General features: G+C 47.5%; 1 protein-coding gene across 2 annotated transcripts in view; it reads right to left on the reverse strand.

Moving 5' to 3' along the window:
• Window positions 1-23,446, reverse strand: part of WDFY1 (WD repeat and FYVE domain containing 1) — a 1,420,223-nt gene that overhangs the window by 1,247,363 nt on the left and 149,414 nt on the right. For both annotated transcript variants that reach the window (XM_069618156.1, XM_069618157.1), the window contains exon 2: window positions 11,225-11,292. In XM_069618156.1, coding sequence (XP_069474257.1) covers window positions 11,225-11,292 — 68 coding nt within the window. The remainder of the gene's footprint in view (window positions 1-11,224; window positions 11,293-23,446) is intronic.

Below are 23,446 nucleotides of genomic sequence, written 5' to 3' on the forward strand. Positions count from 1 at the left end.
ATTGTGTACTCTACTCGCAAATAGATAGAAATATTAAAAATCTGCGAAATATGACTAGGATACATGGCCTTACCTTGACCAACAAACAGTTGGAGTCAGCAAGCAGAGCAGTATGTTGCAGGAGAATAGGTGGGTGGCCACAGGTAGCACACTGATGGGTTTGCTCTAAGCGGTCACAGAAGTTCACGGATAGCACAACGACGAGCAGATTAGCATAGATCTCAGTGGTTGCCAGGTAGCACGTTCAGGAGTTGACTTGCAAAGCACAAAGATGTTCTCATGAGACATATCAAGTGGTTTATAAAGTATTAGAAACAGGGGTGTGTTTGTGAATGAATGACGTATGTATGCCGTGGTTTTAGGGGGGCGGCCTGCTTCAAGGGGACGCCTGGCTGGAGACACGGGGTCTGAGGAGGCCATGTGACCGATGGCCCCTTGGCGTGGGATACCTTTTGAAGTGTACATGCTGTTTGGCACCTTGGCCGTTTTCGCCCGTCACAGCCCCCCATGCCAGCGCTCATCCCCGGGTGTGAACCGCCTTTGATAGAGGGGGGTGGGATGGATGGGCCTGGGGCATGCAGATAAGGCACAGGAAGACTGCTGAATGGAGACACACTTATGTGGATTGCAGGGGGGCGGCCTGCTTCAAGGGGAGGCCTGGCTGGAGACACAGGGTCTGAGGAGGCCATGTGAGCAATGGCCCCTTGGCGTGGGATACCTTTTGAAGTGTACATTCAGTTTGGCACCTTGGCCTTTTGTGCCCCTGACAGCCCCCCCATGCCAGCGCCCATCCCCGGATGTGAACCGCCTTTGATAGAGGGGGGTGGGATGGATCGGCCTGGGGCGTGCAGATAAGGCACAGGAAGACTGCTGAATGGAGACACACTTATGTGGATTGCAGGGGGGCGGCCTGCTTCAAAGGGAGGCCTGGCTGGAGACACGGGGTCTGAGGAGGCCATGTGAGCAATGGCCCCTTGGCGTGGGATACCTTTTGAAGTGTACATGCAGTTTGGCACCTTGGCCTTTCGCGCCCCTGACAGCCCCCCATGCCAGCGCTCATCCACTGGCGCGAACCGCCTTTGATAGTATATCGTTGCTTATCAATAACAAATGCCACATACCGGAGATTCTTGTGAGCACAGACCCACACTTTAACCAGTGTATTATAGTGGTCAAGACCCTAAGGCCTGTATAATCCAATGGTAATTGTTAGTATAGATATATGTGTGACTTTTATAGAGACATAACCTACTGAAAGACTTTGAACAAGTGTTATTTAGTGCATGCATTATTGAGAATATGTTATGTTAGCTTAGATAGATAGTGACCACCCTGCTTCACAGCGACCAGACCTTCACCCATTCGGAGCACAGATGTCTGACGTCCATCCTTGAATGGAGACACACTTGATTCATTTAAAAAAATCGAAACAACCGTTGTTAAAATATATGTGGTGTTTTATTTTGTATCTTATTTTCATGACACAAAAATACAAGACTTTAAAGACTATACAGGTCAGGTTGCAGCACAGCGAGAGAAAATCCCCTGTACTGTCCGCTGTCACTCGGGAACGTTTCTCTAATGGCACGAACGGCACAGGAGGGTATCACTCTTCGAACGCGGTGTCCAAGCCTCCCGTGGAGCCACCATGTAAAGGAACGATAGGCCACCAGCCTGTACCACCTGTGAAAAGGAATGAAACAAACTGTTTTTAAATGACCAAGATAAGTTTATTAAACGTTTGTTGTCAATGACAATTCTTGTAACTAATGGCATTCTGCACAGACAAATGCTATCTAGACAATGCACACTATTGAACGACTTACATGCGTTACAATGATATGTAGATGTAATTTTGGATATAGTAGAAGAACATGAAATAGGAGTGGCATGACAAGCAGAGTATACTTACTCGTTACTCAGATTACGAGGACGAACAGTTGCGCGAAGTTCATGCATAAGCACCATCATTATTCTCAACACGGCCCGTGTGAGGCAGGCTGCCCTGAAGTCTGGCAGCTCGGTGATGCATTGCGGTCGTGGCTCGCCTTCCAAAATGTAGGCCAGGCATCCCGAGTTTTCTCGGCTGCAGCAGTTCTCGTCCTCGGTTGGCATTAGCTCTCACCGATTGCATGTGCACCAGGTGGAGACTCCGTCCATGCGACTAGGCCCAGGCTCTTCATCTGTTGATTCGTCCTCCCAACTGCCGTCCGAATCCCCATCGTTTTCGCATGCTTCCCTTTTCAGTAGTTCCTCCTCGGTATACTCGGGCTGGTACATGTAGGGCATTATTGTAGCCATTGTGTGGTAAACAAAGTAAAATAATTTACCGAGATGGTACAGGTGTTCACACGGGCTACAAGCGGCGAAGGTAGCTGGCCAGAGCACAGAAACGAGTCACAGAATACTCTAAGTAACACAGAGAGAGGAATGGAATCGAAAATCTGCTGCTGTGTGTTGTGAAATTGTCTGTTTATACTTATTGAGGAAAGAGGCGTCCTGCCATTTCCATGGCGACACGTCATTAGCTGAAGCGCAGCGAATGTTGACACAAGATGTGCTTTGGCGTTGGGAAATGGGCGGTACGAGTCTGCTGATGACAGGCTCAGGGGCGGGGGATATGATTTAGTGCCGCAAAAGCAGGTCAGCCAGGGCGATGGGGGAAATGATAGGATTATCACAAAATGGCAGCTCCCTGGTGCTTGTTTTCGCGTGCTTTTAATGGACGAAAACTCGGGTAAGGTCCATAGGAAAGTTTTCTAAAATCGAGCCACTTAGGCTTAAAGAAACATGGCCGACCCGTAGGGACAATAAACATTTTTACTAGACCATGCCTTTAATGGAAACCGTGATTTATGGAATCGGATTGTTTTCATACACATGTAAAACAAGTCTATAGAGAAGCATTTCTGCTGTAAAGTGTCGAAAATGCAAACGGACAGTGACTCATATACATGTGTATGATCAACACATAAAAGATAGAAAAAAGGCGATGCGACAAGAAGCGAGGTCCTGGGGTCTTCCTCTGGGAACACCAAAGCTACGAGCTAAGCTAGTATGAAGATTAAACAAAAGTATCGTAATTGGTTGAATCACATTGCTGGAGAATGATCCAAAACGATAGTGAAATTATGTTAAAGATAGAAAAATAAAAAGGATGTCTCCTGCTTCTGGCAAGCAGTAAACAATCTGGGAACAAGTAAAGCCATTGTGCAGGCTAACTGCATCCCAGAAAAGGAATCGACTAGTTTCTTTAAGGGGAATTTTGCTATGAGAATTCCGGATGAGGAGTCACAGAAATGGAGGCAGAAGTTTGAGGATCAGCGTGACATGGCCTTTAATAGCGATGATGTACTTTTAAAATACAGAGATCAATCTCCTTGAAGGGCTATGGGTCCAAACATGCTTTCAAATGTTCCATTTAAATCTGATATGATACTTGGGCAGTAGTTCCGCACATATCCTTTAAGAACGTTCTTAAAACAAACATCTTCCCTCATTCCTGGCGTACGTCGTATGTGTTACCAATCTATAAAAAGAAGCTGCATAATGGCCTTAAGAACTACTGCCCTATTATGCTGATGGACGCGGACAACAAGATTTCTGCGTCATTGACGAGGTCACATTTGGAAAAATAGGCAAAAGAGAATAATATCATTAAAAACCATCAGGTTGGGTTTAGAAGTGGACATGGGAAAGCTCTAAATGGGTTTATGGTTAGGTGTACCCAGGAGTTGGCTTGGTCACGGAAATATGACACCATCTACGCAGTTTCTATTGACTTGACGTCCGCTTTTGATATGGTGCTCTGGCGGACTGGCGTATTCCAGCTGGCCTCCTATCAATTTTTGTTAGACTGCACGAGTCCTCCAATATACAGATTAAACTCGATCAGGAGGGAAATCTCTCAGACAAAATTGAGACAGTGCTGAATTTAAGGCAGGGATGCATGCTTGGGCCCTGGCTTTCTAATTCATGTCTGATTTGCAGCTTTTCTTGGAAAAAGCATCTTTTGTTGCAGCACCAAAATTGGGGGATCATCAGCTAAATTGTATTTCCTATGCAGATGGTTTTATGCTTTTTGATACTACCTGCATAGGGCTAGAGAAGCTTCTTATGGCCTTTGCTGTTTTTGCAACAAGCTACGGTTTACAGATTAATCCCAACAAAACAAAGATAGTGTGGTTTTTGTCTTTGAAAAAACGTAAACTTTTTTGTTGAAAGATCAATAAAGACAGCTTGTTGATGGTAGAGAACTTAATATATCTAGGATTACCCATTTTAGGTAGGCCTTCAAAGCATAATCTTTGGAACCTACTTAGAAATAAAGCTATCCAACTAGCAGGCAACATAAGAAAAATGTATAATAAATGGGATCCAGTAATATTATCCCCATATATATGGTCACCATACATAATGTCGCCGGGAAAAGGTTGTGGCAACATTATATATGTGACCATATATATATGGGGTCAAGGGGAGCGGGGGTTGCAGGGGTGTCCCCCGTTCTCCTTGAAAAAAAAGGTTTTGGGGTTGCAGGGGTGTCCTTGCATGTTTAATGTAATAATGTCCCTATAAAAAACTGCAATTTTTGTTGCTGCTTTTTTGCCAGGGACATGTTTGCATGAAGATTATTACATGGAACCTAATAAATTGGGACATTTTCGGTGGTCCTGTGCAATATTATGAGGGGAAATTGTACCAAATGTTGTGTATGGAATAGAGTTGATGCCGGAATGGGTGCTGGGGTGCTTGGAGAAACTGAATGCCCTTATTTGGAGAAAGGCTCTTGATCTTCCACCTTGTACCCAAATTCCATTTATTAGGTACACATTAGGCTTGATTACCCTGTGGGCGAGAGCAAACTGGAAACGTTTAACATTCATGTATAAAGTTACTGCCCCTTTGGTTAATACATTGTATGGGGATTTATCTGTTTTGCTAGCCACAATTCGAAATGGTACAGTGAATGCCTTGAGAGACTTTTGTGTCCAGTTGTTATCTGAGATAGACTGTAATGTTCAGTAACTGGTGAATAATCAAGGGAGAGTGAAATTAGCACTCTACAGATGTGACTTGATGACAACTTTAGGGGAGATGCGTGTTATAAGTCACTGTCCCACTTAAATACGGAACATAAGAAATTGGCGGTGATTGCAACATATTTGAGGAGGTTTTCCAATAGTTTTGCACTAAATGTTTTGCTTAGATTTCGTTCTATTGTCCTCCCTAAATGAAAGATTTTAGCAAGAAGAGGTGTGTTATTGAATGGCCAAAAGTTCTGTCGACATTGCAAAGAAAGATGCCGGGGAAACTTGGACCATGTATTTTTATCTTGTCCAGCATTAGTGTTGTTATCGTGTGTTATATATATTTTTTAATTCATCCATAACATTAGTCATACGGATGACAAAAATGTATGGAAGAGATTGATTGGTCTTTACACGCACTCAGATGCACTTTCTGTATTAGTTTTTTTTTAGTAATCTGCAGGTGTATACTTTTTAATGGAACAGTCTTATTTATTATAGGATTGGCAAATAGTTATGTATTGTATCCTAATCACTATTTTATTGATGGGGTTACAAGGAAGCAGCCAGGAGGGGAGTATCCCCTTAGTGTCCCAGAAGATATAGTGAAAACTAGGGTATTACCCAAATTGACCTTTTACAATTGACCTTTTGCACAATTGACCTAATTATAGTGGTCCTAATTGACCTTCTGCACAATTGACCTTTATATTATTTTAGTTATTTTATATATGTATTGGGTTGGTTTTGGATTTGAAATAATATAAGGCGATTGGGTGGGGAGTTGCAGGGGGTTTTGGATTGGATGGGAGGTTGCGGGGGATTCCCCCCCCCCGCATATATGTCCTAATTGACCTTCTAAATTAGGTCAATTCTCCCGAGGTCAATTCTCCTGAGGTCAATTGTGAAAAGGTCAATTAGTATACAACCGAAAACTAGAGAGGGAGAGGTCATTAACCCCCAGAAAAGAGGAGTGAGTCCCATAGACGGTGGGAACTCTCAGACCCAGAAGAGGAGCAAAACCATTAAAGAAGAAGAAACATTCCTAAACACAGAGCTAAGGCAGAGAAGCTTGTGCTATTCCCAGGGAGAGGTGGTGGAGGGAGGGGCGGGAAGGGTAGTATTGAGAAGAGAAACAAACTAAGCAGGTAAGCCCGAAATCTAAAACTTCCTGTTCCCCTTTCAGTTGTTTTTCTTTGCTGCGCATTTATTTTCAATCCTCAACCCCAAGTATTACATAACTCAAGGGCTACTTGATTACAGCCATCCTGAACCAAGTCTATATGTCCTTGGCCTGTGACACATCATAGCATGGATCAATGGCATATAAAGGCCAAGTCTTCTGTGGTGTTTATGAAATCTCTATATCAACGAATCAAAAATAAGTGTATCATTGGCCATGGGGTCATAAGAGAAACCCAAGGAGGAAAATAGCTTTCGAAATGGCGAAGTGTATAGAGTGAATAGGAGGGGACTAAAAAAATAAACTGATTTAAAAAACTCCACCCTCTTCCACAAAAACAGTTCCCACTCACAGCGGAGAAGACGAAATTATAAAGGAACTCTGAGACAAAAAGGCCCCTACAGGAAAAGGCACGAATTAAAGCATCCAAGAGAATCCATATAAATCTAAGGCGATTGTTTTGGCAGCATCTTGGCCTAACGTTATGGTGTGTGAGGTCTACTCTCACAGTTCTTTACTCCAGGGTGTTCCTGCTGCCTGGACTCTTCCACTGTCAGAGCATTCTACTTCATCGCGGTGCACTCTGGAACTGGAGTCGACCTCGGGAGCTTAGTTTGGCAGATTTGCGTTGCTGCTGCTTCCATCTATAGCCGTGCATATGCACTACTGCCTGTTGTGGCCCAGTGTATGCTTTGCCATCTGTGATCTGCATCTTTCACTCACCAGTAAGTGAACGTCCCTGGGCTTTGTGGGCGTGAGTGACTGACAGGACATTTCTGACTTTTGCAAATCCTCAAACTTCAATTAACTGCATGTTACGGTTTCTTTAGTTTAGAGTTCATTTTCTTTATATATTGTTATCTGTTACATCTAGTTTACTTTCTATTCTTTTTCCATAGCTGTAATGCTTTCATATCTGAAATTATAAACTATTTTCATTAATTTTGTGAAGCAGTCAGGAGTAAGGACTACTTAAACACCAACAACAATAAATAAGACATGAACGTTTTATTTATTTTTTAATTATGAACACAATTGCAAGCCACTCCCCAATATGGAGGCTTGTACTCCTCACTGATTAGGCCCAAAGAGGCCGAAACATGTTTGAGGATGCTTGTTGTCTTGTGCAGAAGGGATGTGACCAAGCAGTTTGGGCTGGACTGCCCCATTTGGGGTGAAACCAAGCCTGATTTGCATATAGTCTTTCCTCTTTTGTAATGGCTTGGCAGGCAAAGAACGATTGTCTGGAGGGTTGCCCAGAGCAATCCCAGATGTTAAGATTATTTATAAACCTTACAGCCATCTCCTCTTTTGTTTTTCTGTTGTCACCCTGAGTGGGACGGGTATGCCCAGACGTGGGTCCCTTACCTGCTGGGTCTAGAGACCCAAGCTACTCCTCACTGATGAAGCCCAAAGAGGCCGAAACATGTTTGAGGATGCTTGTGGTCTTGTGCAGAAGGGATGTGACCAAGCAGTTTGGGCTGGACTGCCCCATTTGGGGTAAAACCAAGCCTGATTTGCATATAGTCTTTCCCCTTTTGTAATGGCTTGGCAGGCGAAGAACAATGTCTGTGAGGGTTGCCCAGAGCAACGCCAGAGGCGAAGATTAATTCTAAACCTTCCAGCCATCACTGTTATGCTCACCCGGTATCCACAGGGACGCCACCCAGCTGGGTTACTCGCTGGTATGCTTCTCAGCTTTGCCCTGATGTGGTCTGCGGGGAAGGTTCTGCCTGAAAATACAGGAGGACTGTGTTCAAGACTGACCGACTGGGGTAAGTAACCTCCCTCCACCCCGTATGCTTTCCATCCCTCTGGCGCCCTCTCCTCACCTTGTGGTAGAATTAGGCGTGCTCTCCGTCCTGCCTTCTTTGCAGGGTCGCGTTGTCTTTCATGGGCGAGTGTGGTCCAGTTACTTCACTGACGGCGGCACGTTTGATATTGTTCAGGTAGGTCTTATTGCTGTTCTTTAGTTTTGTTGCCATCCGGCATGCCTTTCTTTGTTTAAAATGTCTCTTTTTTTCTCCCTTAGATATGCAGAGCTTCAGCGCGGCAAACTGGCTTGGTTGAGCCCCGCTGGTAAATGATAGCGCATTAAGAGCACTATGATGCGGTAAGTAAGCGCTATGCGCAGCGCTGCAAAGTCTTGCCTTTGCTAACCTGTGTTTTCTTTCCTTGTAGCTCGCGGTGGTCTTCAGCGCGAGTGGAATGTCCGGAGTGGTGCCAGCCGAGAGGCGACCAGCCAGGTAAGCCTTTTGAGCAGTTCGTAATTTGTAAATGTCTCTACAGCTTTCTTTAATGTTGCCTCTATCTTCCTCTTTCAGGTCGTTCTGTCAGGGAGGCGTGCAGACTCGAGGAAGCTGTTCTCAGTAGCTGTGAGTGTTTAAAGATGAAGGCTGCAGGTAAGATGCTGCTGCTAATGATGTTCCTTTTGTCTCCTTGCAGGTTCTGCTTCTCCGAGGATCGAGGGAATAGCTGGACACGGTGAGCGTCACGTTGCAAGCTGCAAAGTAACACGAAGCATGTTCTGCAGTCAGGGTGTGGGTTATATAGCCCAGGTAAAGTAGTACCAGGGAAAGTAGTTCCAGGCCTGCCACACCCAAAACACTAGACCGCATAGCTTGGTTCTTAGGAACCAAGCTATGTGAATGCCTCCATGTTGGCTGACAATACAATAAAGTAGTTTCCAAGCACATTGTTGTTCATGGTGTATGAGCCTGGCACCATAGGCGCCAGGACTGGCCCCATGAGGGCTTTTGAAGAGGATGCCAGGCTCTAAAGGCCCGAGTCCTGACTCCACCTGGCCAATGGGTTTGCCAGAGGGGGTTATGGGCGAGGGTCGTGACAATCACCTCTTTTGTTTTGCTGTTGACTTGTTCGCTACCACACTGTTGAAACACTTGTGTATAGGCGCGTTACAAATGCCATATCATATCATATCAATGTCTGCAGGGTACGATAAATAGAGGCACACATTCCCAAATGCCCAGTTCAGCAGTCCCCCTCAAAGAAAGAAAATGTTAGAACTTACTGCCATGGAGTAATTTGTCAAACAAAGCAACCTGTTTGGTGCAAAAAGATGGTTATTGGGAAAGCCACTAGCTTTGTGATGAGACCTCTGGAGTGGATATTTAGGTAAGCCCACAGAGCCTTTCTCCCCTCCCCAAAATGTTGTGCCACATTTCCTTAGTAGGAGCTAGAGAAATATAGAGGACCAGTTGGTGAACTGAGCAGGTGTTCCACTACTTTTATTTTTTACTGTCAACAGTTCCACCACTTCTTCCAACCATTTTTACCATTCTGGAACTGTTCTTTAGTAAGTTAAAGCACACTTCTCCACTTTACTACCCGATGGCAGTTACAGCTAAACTGAAATCGGTTTCAACTCAATTGGCTGTCAATCAGCATGGCTGCAACCCTTGAAAAATGTGTTGCATGGTGCTCCCGTCCTACCTACTATGGACCCTGTCGGGGTCACAGTTACACTACTTTTTTTGGTATACTTGGAACACTGTAGAGGACCACATATGTCAGTCCAGGGAAACCATGGGCAGTTTGGGGGATGAAGCAGCACATATAGAGTAGTTAATGACAATAAGCAGAAGAGGCTCACGAAATGACTTGCTCTGCCAATATAATTCAAGTAGGATAATCGCTCACAAACCCACTCACATGCTCACCACAGGATTAGGGGGAAATTGGGAGGATCTGGAATCCCACATGCAAAGTAAAACAAACATATTGTTCAACCTGGAAGGTATAGGGAACACCACATCGGCAATGCTAGGCTGCCATGACTGTGCAATAGTGGTGGTGGCATTTGAGCACTGAGCCCAGCCATCACTTCCAATTACTTATTGCTTTAATAGAACCGCCCGTAAAAGCCAGACTAGATGTGAATAAGGAATGGGAAGGAGGAAACCTATGAACATGGGCTGGCGTTTGGATGCCCCGACAATCTGGGTGACCAGGGGATACCTAGATACCAACCTACCCCATTTCAGGATTTACAGAGGCATTTATGGGTGCAAATACAACATAAAGGCTGCCATACAGTGTGGGAGTTAGGAAGCAGAGTTGGAGAAGATGTGAAAGAAGGAGGAAAGGAGGTTCCTGGGCAGGTGAAAACAGTCGTTTTGACACAGGGCCTACTGGCAATGTAGCCGGGATCATGGCAAGGGCCTGAAGAACTTGAAGCAAAAACAACCGATTAAATGCCTGCTGGAGGCTAAAGCCCAGCACGTGGCAGAGCCAGAGATCCCTAAAATGAAGCAAGCAATCAGAGGCTACATAGGGCTCAGACCTAGAGACAAGGCAGTGAACCTGTGAAATCGGAGCAGACCTAAGCATGTAGTGGGCTCAAGACTAGTAGGGTCACCATTGGCTGGTGGGTTATAACAACATCTGTTTGAATAGCACTTTGAAAGGGGGCAAGACATTCCTGCTGGTAAGACTTTTGTGCATCACCCCTAGTGGGGGAAATTAGAGGTCTTGCCTGGTATGATTTAGTGTGCCTAGAAGCAACTTCAGAAACGTCCAGAAAGCATGCTGTGATGTTATAAATATGCAGTGACCGAGTAATTTGGGGAAAACAGCCAACAAGGGGATGTATGGCTAGAAACTTCCGTTTTTGTGTAAAGTGTCTTGGACAAGGAGACTAGGTCCTTCTAGTTTAAACGCTTGCACTGTTATCACTCTTTCCAAACACTGTTACAAAATATTGAATACCCATTTATGCGTTCTAGGGGTAACCCTATAGTCCCGGTTGGCGGTCAACCAAACCTTCCTCTGACAATAATAAAAAGTGCTGTGCTTCGCTATTTGTGTCTCTCTTGTTCCCCGCTGTAGCATATGATCATTATCAAAACGCCTTTGCTATAACGACTATAGCTACATCCAAATTTCATTTTCCATTTTGATTGTTATAATTCAATTAATGATACAAATTGCTAAGTAAATAAACGAAATAAAAAATATTTATTTACATCAAGCACAATTAAAACAAACTTACATGACATTGTTTGGTAGATGCTGGGCCAATATTGACCACTATCTCTTTTCAGCCATACTCGAATTGTCCTAAGAAAAGATTTAAAAAAACTTGATAAATCACTGATATGGTTAATTTTTCTTACATTAGCATGTGTAACTTGTATATGCAACTGTTTAAAACCATGACTTTTCTATTTATTTAAAGGTGAATTAACGTGTCTGTACTTAAGACGCCAATTAAGACCAAATTACAGTCAAAGCATTCTGTATGGTAAACTGGGTTAATCAGCAGAAAACCTCAAAATCTGAATCACAAATGTAATCCAGCACAGGAGGGCCAAGCACCTTCATTCGGGAACAAACCTGTGGAATCTATCTTTTTTCCATCAACATGTTATTTAAGTTTTTGTAAAAGCAGTACAAACAAGGAGAACATTAACAATACATACATGTGCATGGCCAAAGTGCTTAAGGTCAAATGAAAGAAAAGAACATCAATTAACATTAAGCCAACTGCAGTGATGTAGTCCTAGAGAATAACTGGATTGGGTAAACAATAAATCCATGAGTTCCTAGACTTCCGGTTAAAAATGTACATGCAACAATAGATTTGATGTGAAATAATACAGAAGCTTAGTAATTACCCCATGCAAGTAACAGATACCATTGATAGAGAGTTACGTTTTAAAATAAGCTAATTTTGGGGATCTTCAATTCACCCATGAGGAAGTTGATATAACACGGAGTACGTATGCTGTTTGCGAAAGTACTGGTGAATGTACTGGCCCCAATACAGTCCTTATGGACCTATATACATATGCAGTGGTGTAGAATATTTACCTTTATTAGCTTCTATCGGAGATTTCTCAATAGTGGGTGAGGTTTTGGTGGGTGGTGGGATTCAGAGAGTAAAGGTGGGTAGGGCAGGGTAGGGGTTCAGAGAGTAGAGGGTGGGTGGGGGAGTGGGTAGGATTAGAAATAAGAGGCAGACACAAAGTTGAGTATTCTCATTGTCAGACATTTTATTAAAAATAAAATCGTTGGAAAAACACCTCTCTAGCCGTATACTAAGGAAGGGGTTCCCTACTTAAATAACTAAAACTAAGAATCAGTCTGTATATAGTAATTAGTCATGTAGAAACCATCCTTGTGTCCAAAACATTCTAACTGACCATCACATTAGAAACAAACTAACACCACTTCTGCGAACTAGCCCAACCTTTGTTAGCAAATCTGCCCTATTAAAATAGCACTGCGACCCTTACAGATCAATATAATGAGACCATTTCATCCATTATGAATACACGTGCTCCTCCTTCTGTCAAATTTGATAAAACTGAAACCTTGGATTCCCAGATGGCCGCCTGCAGGGGGTAGACGTGTCGACGGAGCTCTCCCGTACCCTGAGGCTAGGAAAGGCCCACCACCCTGCAACTAGGAAGGAATCTGCGAGGCAGGCACTTTGGGGGAAGCAGTTCCGCACCTGGCACTCTGCGGTGCATAGATCGCGGCGTGGCGACTACAGTGACGGAGCAACAGCGTTGGCGGCCGGGGGTGAAGAGGGCCGCCGCGACCCTGCAGAGCAGTGCTCTGTATCTCCCCAGAGCTGAAGGGGCCTTAGGAGAGAAGGGCAGCGATCGGATGGCCGCCGGTGGTGCTGATAGACCCGCTGAGGAGGAGGAGCAGCATTGCCCCAGGCCCCGGGCCATGCAAAGTACGGCCCGATAGAGGGCCTGGGGGGTTAGGCGCGGGATGGGGGCGAGATGGCGCGAAGAAACATGGGGAGGGGCAGCCAGTTGGCGCCACTGCCCCAGCGTTGCCAGGCAACAGCCCCTAACAACAGGCAAGGTGTGAGGGGAAACCTGCAGGGGGGCTGGGCAGGGCCCGGCCCCCAGGATAATAACAAAAGGACAGAGGGGGTATAAGTATGGCCAGAGGACAAGGGTGAAAAACAAACCAGGCAAGACGCTCACCTCGTACGGGTAGGCGTCTTGGGACCTTGGCAAAGGAGAAGGAAGCCAACCTCACTCGGGTAGGTTTTCTTTTGCTGGATTTCGTTTGGCTGGTTCGGGTTGCTCCTGCTGCTGTTCCAGGATGGAAGAGCTCCAGGGCAGCGTTTGAGATGAAGGCGGTTTTCGTTCGGGATCACAGAAAAGGAGGCACGGGAAGATAGCAACGTGGTAGCGAGGAGCAAGGCACAAATTTGCCTGTTCAAGGTAAGGAGCGGCTGGCAGTACTCTGGGGCCGTAATGGTTTCAAATCCGCTTGCCGCTTCGCGAGGCCGCGCCATGCGTTTCGAGTTAAGAATAAGCATTCACGGGAGCGCCCACCCATTGCATAGGGTATACCTCTTAGGCAGATATAATATGCATGAATTGTAATTGTACTGTTTTTTCAGGAGGGGAACCGGCGGTGGACATAATGATGGTCAGCCGGGGAAATTATGTTCTCAGGCTCGCATTCGGTGCCCGTGCTAATGCTGCGATGAGGAACGATGTCAGGTGTTATGGCCACCTGACATCGGTAGAGACTTGGTAGAGACCTGCTTTACATTGTTTAAGTAGGACATTCTAATAAATGAAAATTGGGATGGATGCTGCGTTTACTTTTGGTTAAATGATTTATTGCGCCATGCTGGGGGGCCAGGGGGGATGGTGGCTGTAGGCAAAAAAGCAGCTCCATGTGGCACAGCAGCCAAGCTCCCTGCCTCCAAATGGGATGACAAGGGTTCGCATCCTGATGAAGGAAAATAGCCGCAAAACACAGCATTGAAGAATTTCACTTTAAAAATGTGTTTATTTCTGTGGGTATGTAAATGTGCTATACTGGCTATAGATATACACTTTAAAGGTACAAGCCGGTTATAAGACGTGTTCCGTGGGTCGTTTATCAGAGGGTTGTCTGACCATAGCAGGTGCGGTTCTGTTAACGCCATTTTTGCACGCAAGTTGTGGGAGCTGCACGAGATGCAGCATACGATTAAGACGCTATGCTTTCTGGTATGAGGATACGAGATGGTATGGATTTGAAGGGAGCGGGCGCCGTCCCACAAGTCGGCTGTGTTGCTCATGTGCTGAGTTGATAAGGGCAGGTTCAACGCAGATGACCATGCAAATTGATGTGCGGTTGTCACAGCAGGAAATGATAAGCAAGTACGGAGGGTATAGTCATTATGGGCATTGCATGGTGTTTATGAGCGGCGGCATTATAAATAACATGCAAATGTATAGCTGCAGCTAATTACACATAGGTGCTGGGGTAGAGGCGACCCCATTACGATTTAATGTACACTCACAATGGTTCACCACGTTCAGGGAGTGAAAGGGCAAAGCGTTACATACGCTCCTGTGGTGTACAGGGTAAGTCAGTCGGATTTAGTCCCGTTGACCCGAGTTCGAACCCCAGTCTATGGAGTAAAAATAGAACAATTGCCATAATGGACACGAATAACTGCTCAGAGACCCAGAGAGATGTTTTACAATCAAGGTAGTTGCTTCTGTGGGTACGATGTTAGATTCACTTTGAAAGGGAAGGGCCAACAGCTGGTCCGGTAGCGCAGCGAGCAGCGGGCTCACGTTGACATCTGGGCAGAGCCTGCTGGCGCAGGTTCGGATCCCAGCAGGGTCAAACTAAACCATGCATCCTCCCGAAGTCGATAAATGGCCACCACACATCATGGGAAATAAGCAGCGCCAAGAAGTCTGAGGGTTCGCAGCGCTATATAAATGCTAAAGTATTGGCACTTTGGTCTGTGAACACAGGCTGTGTCTGAACTGGTCTGTGGCACAGTCAGTAAATGTTGTGTGACTTGTACCTGAGAGGTTGGGGGTGCGAGCCAAACCTCCAACTTCAAAATTTTGTAAGCGTTGTGGAAAATAATTACGATTTTAAAGGATGCAACAACTTAATTAGTCTGTCTATACAAAATACTGGTGTTATTATTACTGGTACAACGAAGGAGGTATTGGCCAGGGTTTGGTTGCACCAGGGATAGCGGGGGTCTCAACGGAGAGTTTGGTGGGATGTCCAGCGAGATGAATGGGGCTGTGGTGTACAGTACGCCGTGCGCATCAGTCAGCACTCTCTTGCAGGTAGCTTCAGGCAAGCGTCTGTGGCACAGTCATTAAGAGTTGTGACTTGTATCTGAACGGTTGGGGGTTCGACTTCCTTAGACGTGCAGGTAACCACAAAAGAAGGGCAGTAAACAAGAGAGCAGCACAGCGGTGCAAAGCAGGAGAGGGGATACAGCAGCAGAATTTAACAAACCAGGAGAAGCACAAGGAAAACAAGGAGGAAGAGAGCTGTGACAAGAAATAAACTAGGCAAGGAGAAAAGAAAGTGGCTGAGCTAAGAGCAAAGAGGGCAAAAGGAAATGCAGCGGTTGGGTCAAGAAGGCAGAAAAAGGTTTGGGGCTAAAGGGGTACTGGACATCCTGCGGAAGGAGGTCAGGGCAAGGGAAAATGTCGCCTTTGCTGAGTGAGGAGTACAGCGGCAGGTGAGGGCACTGCCACCAGGACAGAAGAAAAATTGGAAGCAAATCGTAAAGAGGTTAAGCGCAGGCATCACTGGTACGGGTAAGTCGCCCAGAACCATTGACAGGAGGGGGAGAAAGCCGGAAAAAATACAGGGAGGAAGGGGTTTCCACAACCGAGGTAGCGAGCAGCAAGGAGGAAGAGAGGGACCCCTTGGAACCATGGGTAAAATGGGAAGGGGTACTAGGTAAGGAGAAAGAGAAGGGCTCTGGTATAGAAGGGGCAGGCAAGAGTGCAGGGGCAGGTCCAACTCCACAACCAAAGTTGAGAGCAGCAGGGGGAACAGTGGGACCCCTTGGAAGCATGGGAAAAATGGAAAGGAGTAATAGTTAAGGAGAGAGTTAAGGGCTCTGGCGTAGAACGGGCAGGCAAGAGTGCAGGGGCAGGTCCATTTCCACTAGGTGACCCAGGGGATCCGGGACACAGCCCTCAATAGGCACCGACGGTATTGCAACAATACCCAGAGAATGGAGTGGCATTGTAAACTTAGCAACAAGGGTCTTGAAGGTATGAAAAGCATTGGGGGGGGGTGCATGAAAGGAATACGAGCGGGAGTGAGAAGGAAATGAAAGGTTACCCGGACAGAGGGTGGGACGAGGAGAGTTTTAATCGGTACATGTTTAACGGATTAAAAGATAAAGGGGACCACAGGGTCCACAGTTCAGGAGGGCAACAGGAATAATGGGAAAATAATGATAAAAGCAAAGACAGGGACAACAACAGGGGATACGTTAACAACGACAAGGAATCGTTTGAGGTCAGGGGAACAGAACCTTTGGGGCAGTCAATAGGGGACACAGAGAGGACGGCAGAGTAGCAAAGTAACACACCACCCACCAACGGCATAAGGGGGTGGCAGGGGAGATATCGGAAAAACATAGCTGGGAGCATGGAGCATAAGCAGAAGGGCAGAAAAGGGGGAATTCCAAAGTGTTCAATAAGAACAGTCATATGGCAATCGCCTATCAACGAGGAAGAAAAGATGGCTCTGGGGCAACAGTAGGCAACCGTACAGCAGAGAACGCCCACACCAGGGAAGGCATGGGTTCCACGAGTAAGCACCGGAAATAATGAAAAGGTTAGCCATAAGGCTGACTAGGGGAAGGAAAATATGGCCACGCATATGGCAGAGGAAAATAACGCCCATACCTGGAAAGGCATGGGTTCCACGTAGAAGCACCGTAAAGAATGAAAAGGTTAGCCATAAAGGCTGACTGGAAAAGAAAATATGGCCACCTGTATGGCAGGAAAATAACGCCCATACCGAAAAAGGCATGGGTCCCAAGAGTAAGCACCGGAAAGAATGAAAAGTTAGCCATAAAGGCTGACTGGAAAAGGAAAAGATGGCCACGTGTATGGCAGGAAAATAACGCCCATACCGGAAAAGGCATGGGTCCCAAGAGTAAGAACTGCAAAGAATGAAAAGGTTAGCCATAAAGGCTGACTGGAAAAGGAAAAGATGGCCACGTGTATGGCAGGAAAATAACGCCCATACCGAAAAAGGCATGGGTCCCAAGAATAAGCACCGGAAAGAATGAAAAGGTTAGCCATAAAGGCTGACTGGAAAAGGAAAAGATGGCCACGTGTATGGCAGGAAAATAACGCCCATACCGAAAAAGGCATGGGTCCCAAGAGTAAGCACCGGAAAGAATGAAAAGGTTAGCCATAAAGGCTGACTGGAAAAGGAAAAGATGGCCACGTGTATGGCGAGGAAAATAACGCCCATACCGGAAAAGGCATGGGTCCCAAGAGTAAGCACCGGAAAGAATGAAAAGGTTAGCCATAAAGGCTGCTGGAAAAGGAAAAGATGGCCACGTGTATGGCAGGAAAATAACGCCCATACCGAAAAAGGCATGGGTCCCAAGAATAAGCACCGGAAAGAATGAAAAGGTTAGCCATAAAGGCTGCTGGGAAAGGAAAACATGGCCACGTGTATGGCAGGAAAATAACGCCCATACCGGAAAAGGCATGGGTCCCAAGAGTAAGCACCGGAAAGAATGAAAAGGTTAGCCATAAAGGCTGCTGGGAAAGGAAAAGATGGCCACCTGTATGGCAGAGGGAAAGAACGCCCATACCGGGAAAGGCATGGGTTCAGAGTAGAAGCACCGGAAAGAATGAAAAGGTTAGCCAGAAAGGCTGACTGGAAAAGAAAATATGGCCACGTGTATGGCAGGAAAATAAACGCCCATACCAGGAAAATCATGGGTTCCACGAATAAGCACCGGAATTAATGAAAAGGTTAGCCATAAGGCTGACTGAAAAAGGAGATTATGGCCACAGGTATGGCAGGAAAATAAACACCCACACCGGTAAAGGCATGGGTTCCACTGGAGGAGAAGGGAAGGGTAACAACAAAAAGATATCTGAGAAATAAGTAAAACTAAAGGAAACAGGGCGAGTCAAAGGAAACCTGGGCAGGAACGCCCAAAAAAGTTACGAAATGGGTAAGCAACGCAGAAAGCATGTGCAGATGTAATTTTTTAGACGGGTGTAAAAAATGAAGGGAAGGGTCAACAACAAAAAAAAAAAAAATATGTGAATCCTTGGAAGGGGCTTTTTGGCCAAAGGGAAAAAGTAAAAATTGGGAGGCAGCACATCTAGACACAGCTACATACACCGCGAAAATAGCAGGAGTAATAGACCCAACAAACAGCCCGCTAATAAAGTATGAGTTGAAGGATTGGGGGTAGGCTGAAGGGGCAGTTAAAAAAGATGCAATAGCATATTAAAGGGCTTGTAGAATAAGGGAGCCAGTAGACCGGAATACTGTAGCAGGGGATGGCCTGGAAAGAGGAAATGTTAACAGGGGATCTAAAGGGATCTCAGGCTGAGGGAGAAAGAGATTTTCATGTCAACAATAATACCACATAGAACATAGGATGGGGCATTTTGCAGACACTAATTTCAAGGTATTAGAGGAGAGGGGACGCAGACACAGGTACTTTTGGGGGGAACCTGAGCGGCCGAGGCAACACCCACTCAGGTGTGGCGGCACGTGTCCAGGAACGGATGCCCAAGGGTAACCGAGACTGACCAAGGAGAAGGCTGGCATCGCTAACCCTGGACACGGTGTGCCCAAAAGCACAGACACATGTTGTTATCATGATTCTTGTTTGTGTTATTTTCTGTAGAAAATAAATGCCTACGGCCAATCATTTTTTCCACAACAAATCTGTCTGTAAGTCATTCCATAGTATAGGAGGTAGGAAACAAGAGCAAGGAGAAGCCCACACTACACAGCCTATGCCCCAGGCCCCGGGCCATGCAAAGTACGGCCCGATAGAGGGCCTGGGGGGTTAGGCGCGGGATGGGGGCGAGATGGCGCGAAGAAACATGGGGAGGGGCAGCCAGTTGGCGCCACTGCCCCAGCGTTGCCAGGCAACAGCCCCTAACAACAGGCAAGGTGTGAGGGGAAACCTGCAGGGGGGCTGGGCAGGGCCCGGCCCCCAGGATAATAACAAAAGGACAGAGGGGGTATAAGTATGGCCAGAGGACAAGGGTGAAAAACAAACCAGGCAAGACGCTCACCTCGTACGGGTAAGCGTCTTGGGACCTTGGCAAAGGAGAAGGAAGCGTTTTGCCACCCAACCCACCCTGCAAAACTTCAGGAAGAAGGAAACGAGCGGAGAGAGGAGCAGGAACGCCGAGTACTTTCTTCGGGACACGGCAGAAGAAAGTCGTAGGCGGCACGTGTCCAGGAACGGATGCCCGAGGGTAACCGAGACTGACCAAGGAGAAGGCTGGCATCGCTAACCCTGGACACGGTGTGCCCAAAAGCACAGACACATGTTGTTATCATGATTCTTGTTTGTGTTATTTTCTGTAGAAAATAAATGCCTACGGCCAATCATCTTTTCCACAACAAATCTGTCTGTAAGTCATTCCATAGTATAGGAGGTAGGAAACAAGAGCAAGGAGAAGCCCACACTACACAGCCTATGAGGCTCCCGGCGGGACGTGCAAAGAGCGTGTGGTGGCAGCTCGCGAGCTGCGGGTCCTCCCAGCGGGCGGAGAGCAACACGGACGGTGATCACCTGGGGTGCCGTGCGCCCAGTGTCTACGGAGGCCTGCTCTGTGCTAAGGAGGAGGTGGGCGTGTCGGGCCCGTCTCCATACGAGGAGTAGGGACTGCTCCCCCCCCCGGGACCGAGGTGAAGCGGAGCGGAGGCGGGCGCCCGCAGAAGCGGGTGCCGGAGGCCGCCTCAGAGGAGGAGGGGGGAGAGGGCTAGCGGCGGCTCCGGTGGATGGCGAGGCCCCATACTGGCGCTGCTGCTGGATAAGAGGACGCAGCTGAATATCATTGGATCCATCTGGCGCCCAGGGGTAGGTGGAGGAGGAGGCCAGGAGGCCCGGGGAAGGGTGTTCCCTGCGCCGCATTTATATTAAGCTTATAATTGGCGGGCTACAGTATTTCTCAGTGTCTAAGGCATACATAAGGAGGCACAACACAGTACGGGGCCTTCTTTTTCATACGTGACTCCCTGTTGAAGAGATCGGGGGAAGAGCATACCCTCCAACTGCTAGGAATATTCAGGGGAGTGCACAGCGGAGCAGGTGGCGAGGAAGGTATTGACTCGCCGGAGAGGACACTGGGAAGGTCGCGGTCGGGGGAAGGTTTCTTGGAAGACCCTCGGGTGGCAGTGTGCCCGGGAGGGGCGGCGAATCGCCAACAACGGAGTGGGTGGACCACACGGATAAAAGGTACGCTGACATGTCGTCCAAACATAAGGGAAAGGGTGGCAGAGCACCACAGACTCTGGGGGATCAACATAAGGGTTAAAATGCTGCCGGAAACCATCCAGGACAAAGACCTAAAAGGGGTGGCTCAATCCATCTTTGCTGAGATTCTGGGAGTCTCGCCCCCTGAACAGATAGAGCTCGATCGCATTCATAGAGTGGGCAGGGGGGGCAAGGGGTCAGGGTCGAGACCTAGGGATGTTCTGGCAGCGTTCACCAGGTATGCTCAAAAGGAGGCGGTTCTCAGGGAAGCAAGAAAATAAGAACCAATAATGTTTAATGAGCATCGCATCGCTCTATTTCAGGACCTAGCGAGCAGTACTCTGACAAAGCGGCGTCAAATGGGTCCGATGCTCAAAGCACTCAATGACAGGGGGATTAAGTACCGGTGGACTTTCCTGTTTGGTTTGCTGTTTGAGTGGGAGGGGGCGTCGAGACGGGTAACCACACTGCAGGAAGGGGCGAGTATTCTGCAGCTGGACTTGGACGACGCTCTCAGCGGCTCTGGAAAGCAAACCCTGAAGACAAGATCAGATTCAAAACCATGGTCCTGGACAACAGTAGGAGAAAAGAGAAGGGGAGCGAAGCTGAGTGGTATATCTTCTAAGGAAAGGAATAAGACAAGCCCCAGGGGGAGGGGGCGGGACGCACAGGAGGAGCCTTAAATCATCACGTGCTAAAAGGGTGGTGGGCCACTATAGGGAGTATTTGGCGGGGGGGCACAATCTGCGAATCAGAAAGGGTGGGTATACCCGTAGAGGGGGGAGTGAGGGGACTGGGAAGGATAGGCCCTTCTGGATGGGGGAGGGGATTGGGGGGGATGGGGTTGGGGGAGAGGGGAGAGGGGAGAGGGCAACAGAGGCACCTCATGTGGGCCAGGATAAGGGAGTTGGGGGATCTCCTTAATGGTGAGGAATACATAAGGGAGCAGAAGGAGGGTCTAGGAGGTTTCGCCATTCAGACGCCCCCTCAGGAGAAGATATGGGGGGTCCTAGATATCAAGGGAAGATGGACATGTCAACTAACTTTCAAGTGGCTAACACATAATGTAAGGGGTCCTAACACCCTGCTCAAGAGAAAGAAGCTAGAGCAATTCACCAGGAAGGACAACCCGGACATCCTGGGTCTGCAGGAAACACACCTTAGACAAAGAGACCAGGGGCGTCTGAAGTTAGGGGGTTTGGCCAGATCCAAGTCACGTCGGGGGGAGGGTAGATCTGGGGGGTGGCTCTGGCTATTAGAAACTGAGTGGACTTCAGGGTCATGGAAACTATACGGGATAGGGAGGGTAGGTACATCATAGTTAAAGGGAAGTACCATGATAGTCCATATACCTTGATATGATATGATATGGCATTTGTAACGCGCCTATACACAAGTGTTTCAAGGCGGGACGAGGCAGGGAGGGGGGAACAAGGGGAGACAGACAAACGATCCTACTAGGCCTGGTGTCATTCAGATCGCGCAAGTGCATGTGTAGAGGCGACGGGAAAAAGTGCAAGGGGGAAAGGGAGAGGGGAAAGCGCAGTACAAAGTGATTAGTAAAATACAAGATAACTAGTAAGGGCCAGCTGGTGGCAAGTGCAGTATAAGTGCAGACAAGTGCTGGGAAGGGGGCTGTAGGGATACAGAGACAGTCCCGCAGTGCAGGGGTTGCCAGGGAGGCAGTGCAGGGGAGAGTGGCTGGGCCAAGGACCGAGATTGGCGAGTGGCCCAGTTGCTGATTCAGTACAGTTTCAGTGATTTAGCAGGGGAGAGGGGGAGAGAAAGCAGAAGCAAAGAGGAAGGTTTTGAGGTGCTTCCGGAACCGAAGATGGTTCTCCTCAAGTTTCAGGGAGGCAGGAAGGCTGTTCCAGAGGGAGGCCCCTGCTGCGGAGAGAGATCTCCCCCAACTCATTGCTTGGAGAAGCGGCTGATCCTGAGGGAGTTGGAGGCGGATGAGCGAAGAGCTCGAGAAGGAAGATATTTAGGAAGAGAGAGTTGAAGGTATTTTGGCCCAAGGCCCCAGAAGGCCTTGTGGACAATGCAGAGGGTTTTGAACTTTATCCTCGCAGCCACAGGGAGCCAGTGTAGCAATTTCAGTCCTGGAGAGATACGGTCCCTGGGCTTGAGGCCAAGGACAAGTCTCGCAGTCCTGTTCTGGATGATTTGCAGCGGGCGGAGAGTAGAGGCAGGCAGATTTAGATAGAGGCTGTTACAGTAGTCCAGCTTCGAGAGAACCAGGGCTCTGGAGACCGTGAGCTTCTGGGGGAAGGAGAGGAAAGGAAGGATACCTCTGAGGAGGTGCAGCTGGTAGTTTGACTTCTTAGAAACGTCAGAAATGTGAGGAGAGAAGGAGAGTGTGGAGTCGAAGATGACCCCGAGGTTTTTTGCCTTGCAGGTAGGAGCAGGAAGAGGGCCAAGTGAGGCCGGCCAGAGAGCTGCAGGGAAGGAGGGAGTGGGTGTGCCAATGAGTAGAATCTCAGTCTTATTGGCATAAAGGCAGAGGTCGTTGGCGGCACACCATCCCTGGATAGAAGAAAGACAGTCAGAGATGAGGGAAGGAGAAGAGGAGGCCGAGGGTAGCCTGAAAATGAGCTGGGTATTATCCGCATAGCACTGAAAGTTGGGGCAGAGAGCAGCGATGCGGATTGCAAGAAGTGCCAGATACTGGTTGAACAGCCAGGGAGAGAGGTTAGAACCCTGTGGGACACCACAGGTAGAGAAAAAGATGTCAGAGAGGAAAGACCCCAGTAGTACCTGGGAGGGTCGATTTGAGAGGAAAGAGGTCAGCCAAGCCAGAGCCTGACCAGTGATACCCAGGTTATCACGGAGACGGTTGAGCAGGATGGTATGGTTGACAGTGTCAAAGGCAGAAGAGAGATCGAGCAAAATGAGAACATATGGAATGTTAGAGTCAAGGTTCGAGAGTAGATCCTCAGAGATGTTCAGGAGAGCAGTTTCCGTGCTTCTGGTGGCTCTGAAGCCAGACTG

Source organism: Ambystoma mexicanum, chromosome 10 (genome assembly GCF_040938575.1).
Source record: "Ambystoma mexicanum isolate Mex_15411 chromosome 10, UKY_AmexF1_1, whole genome shotgun sequence".
Lineage (NCBI taxonomy): Eukaryota > Metazoa > Chordata > Amphibia > Caudata > Ambystomatidae > Ambystoma > Ambystoma mexicanum.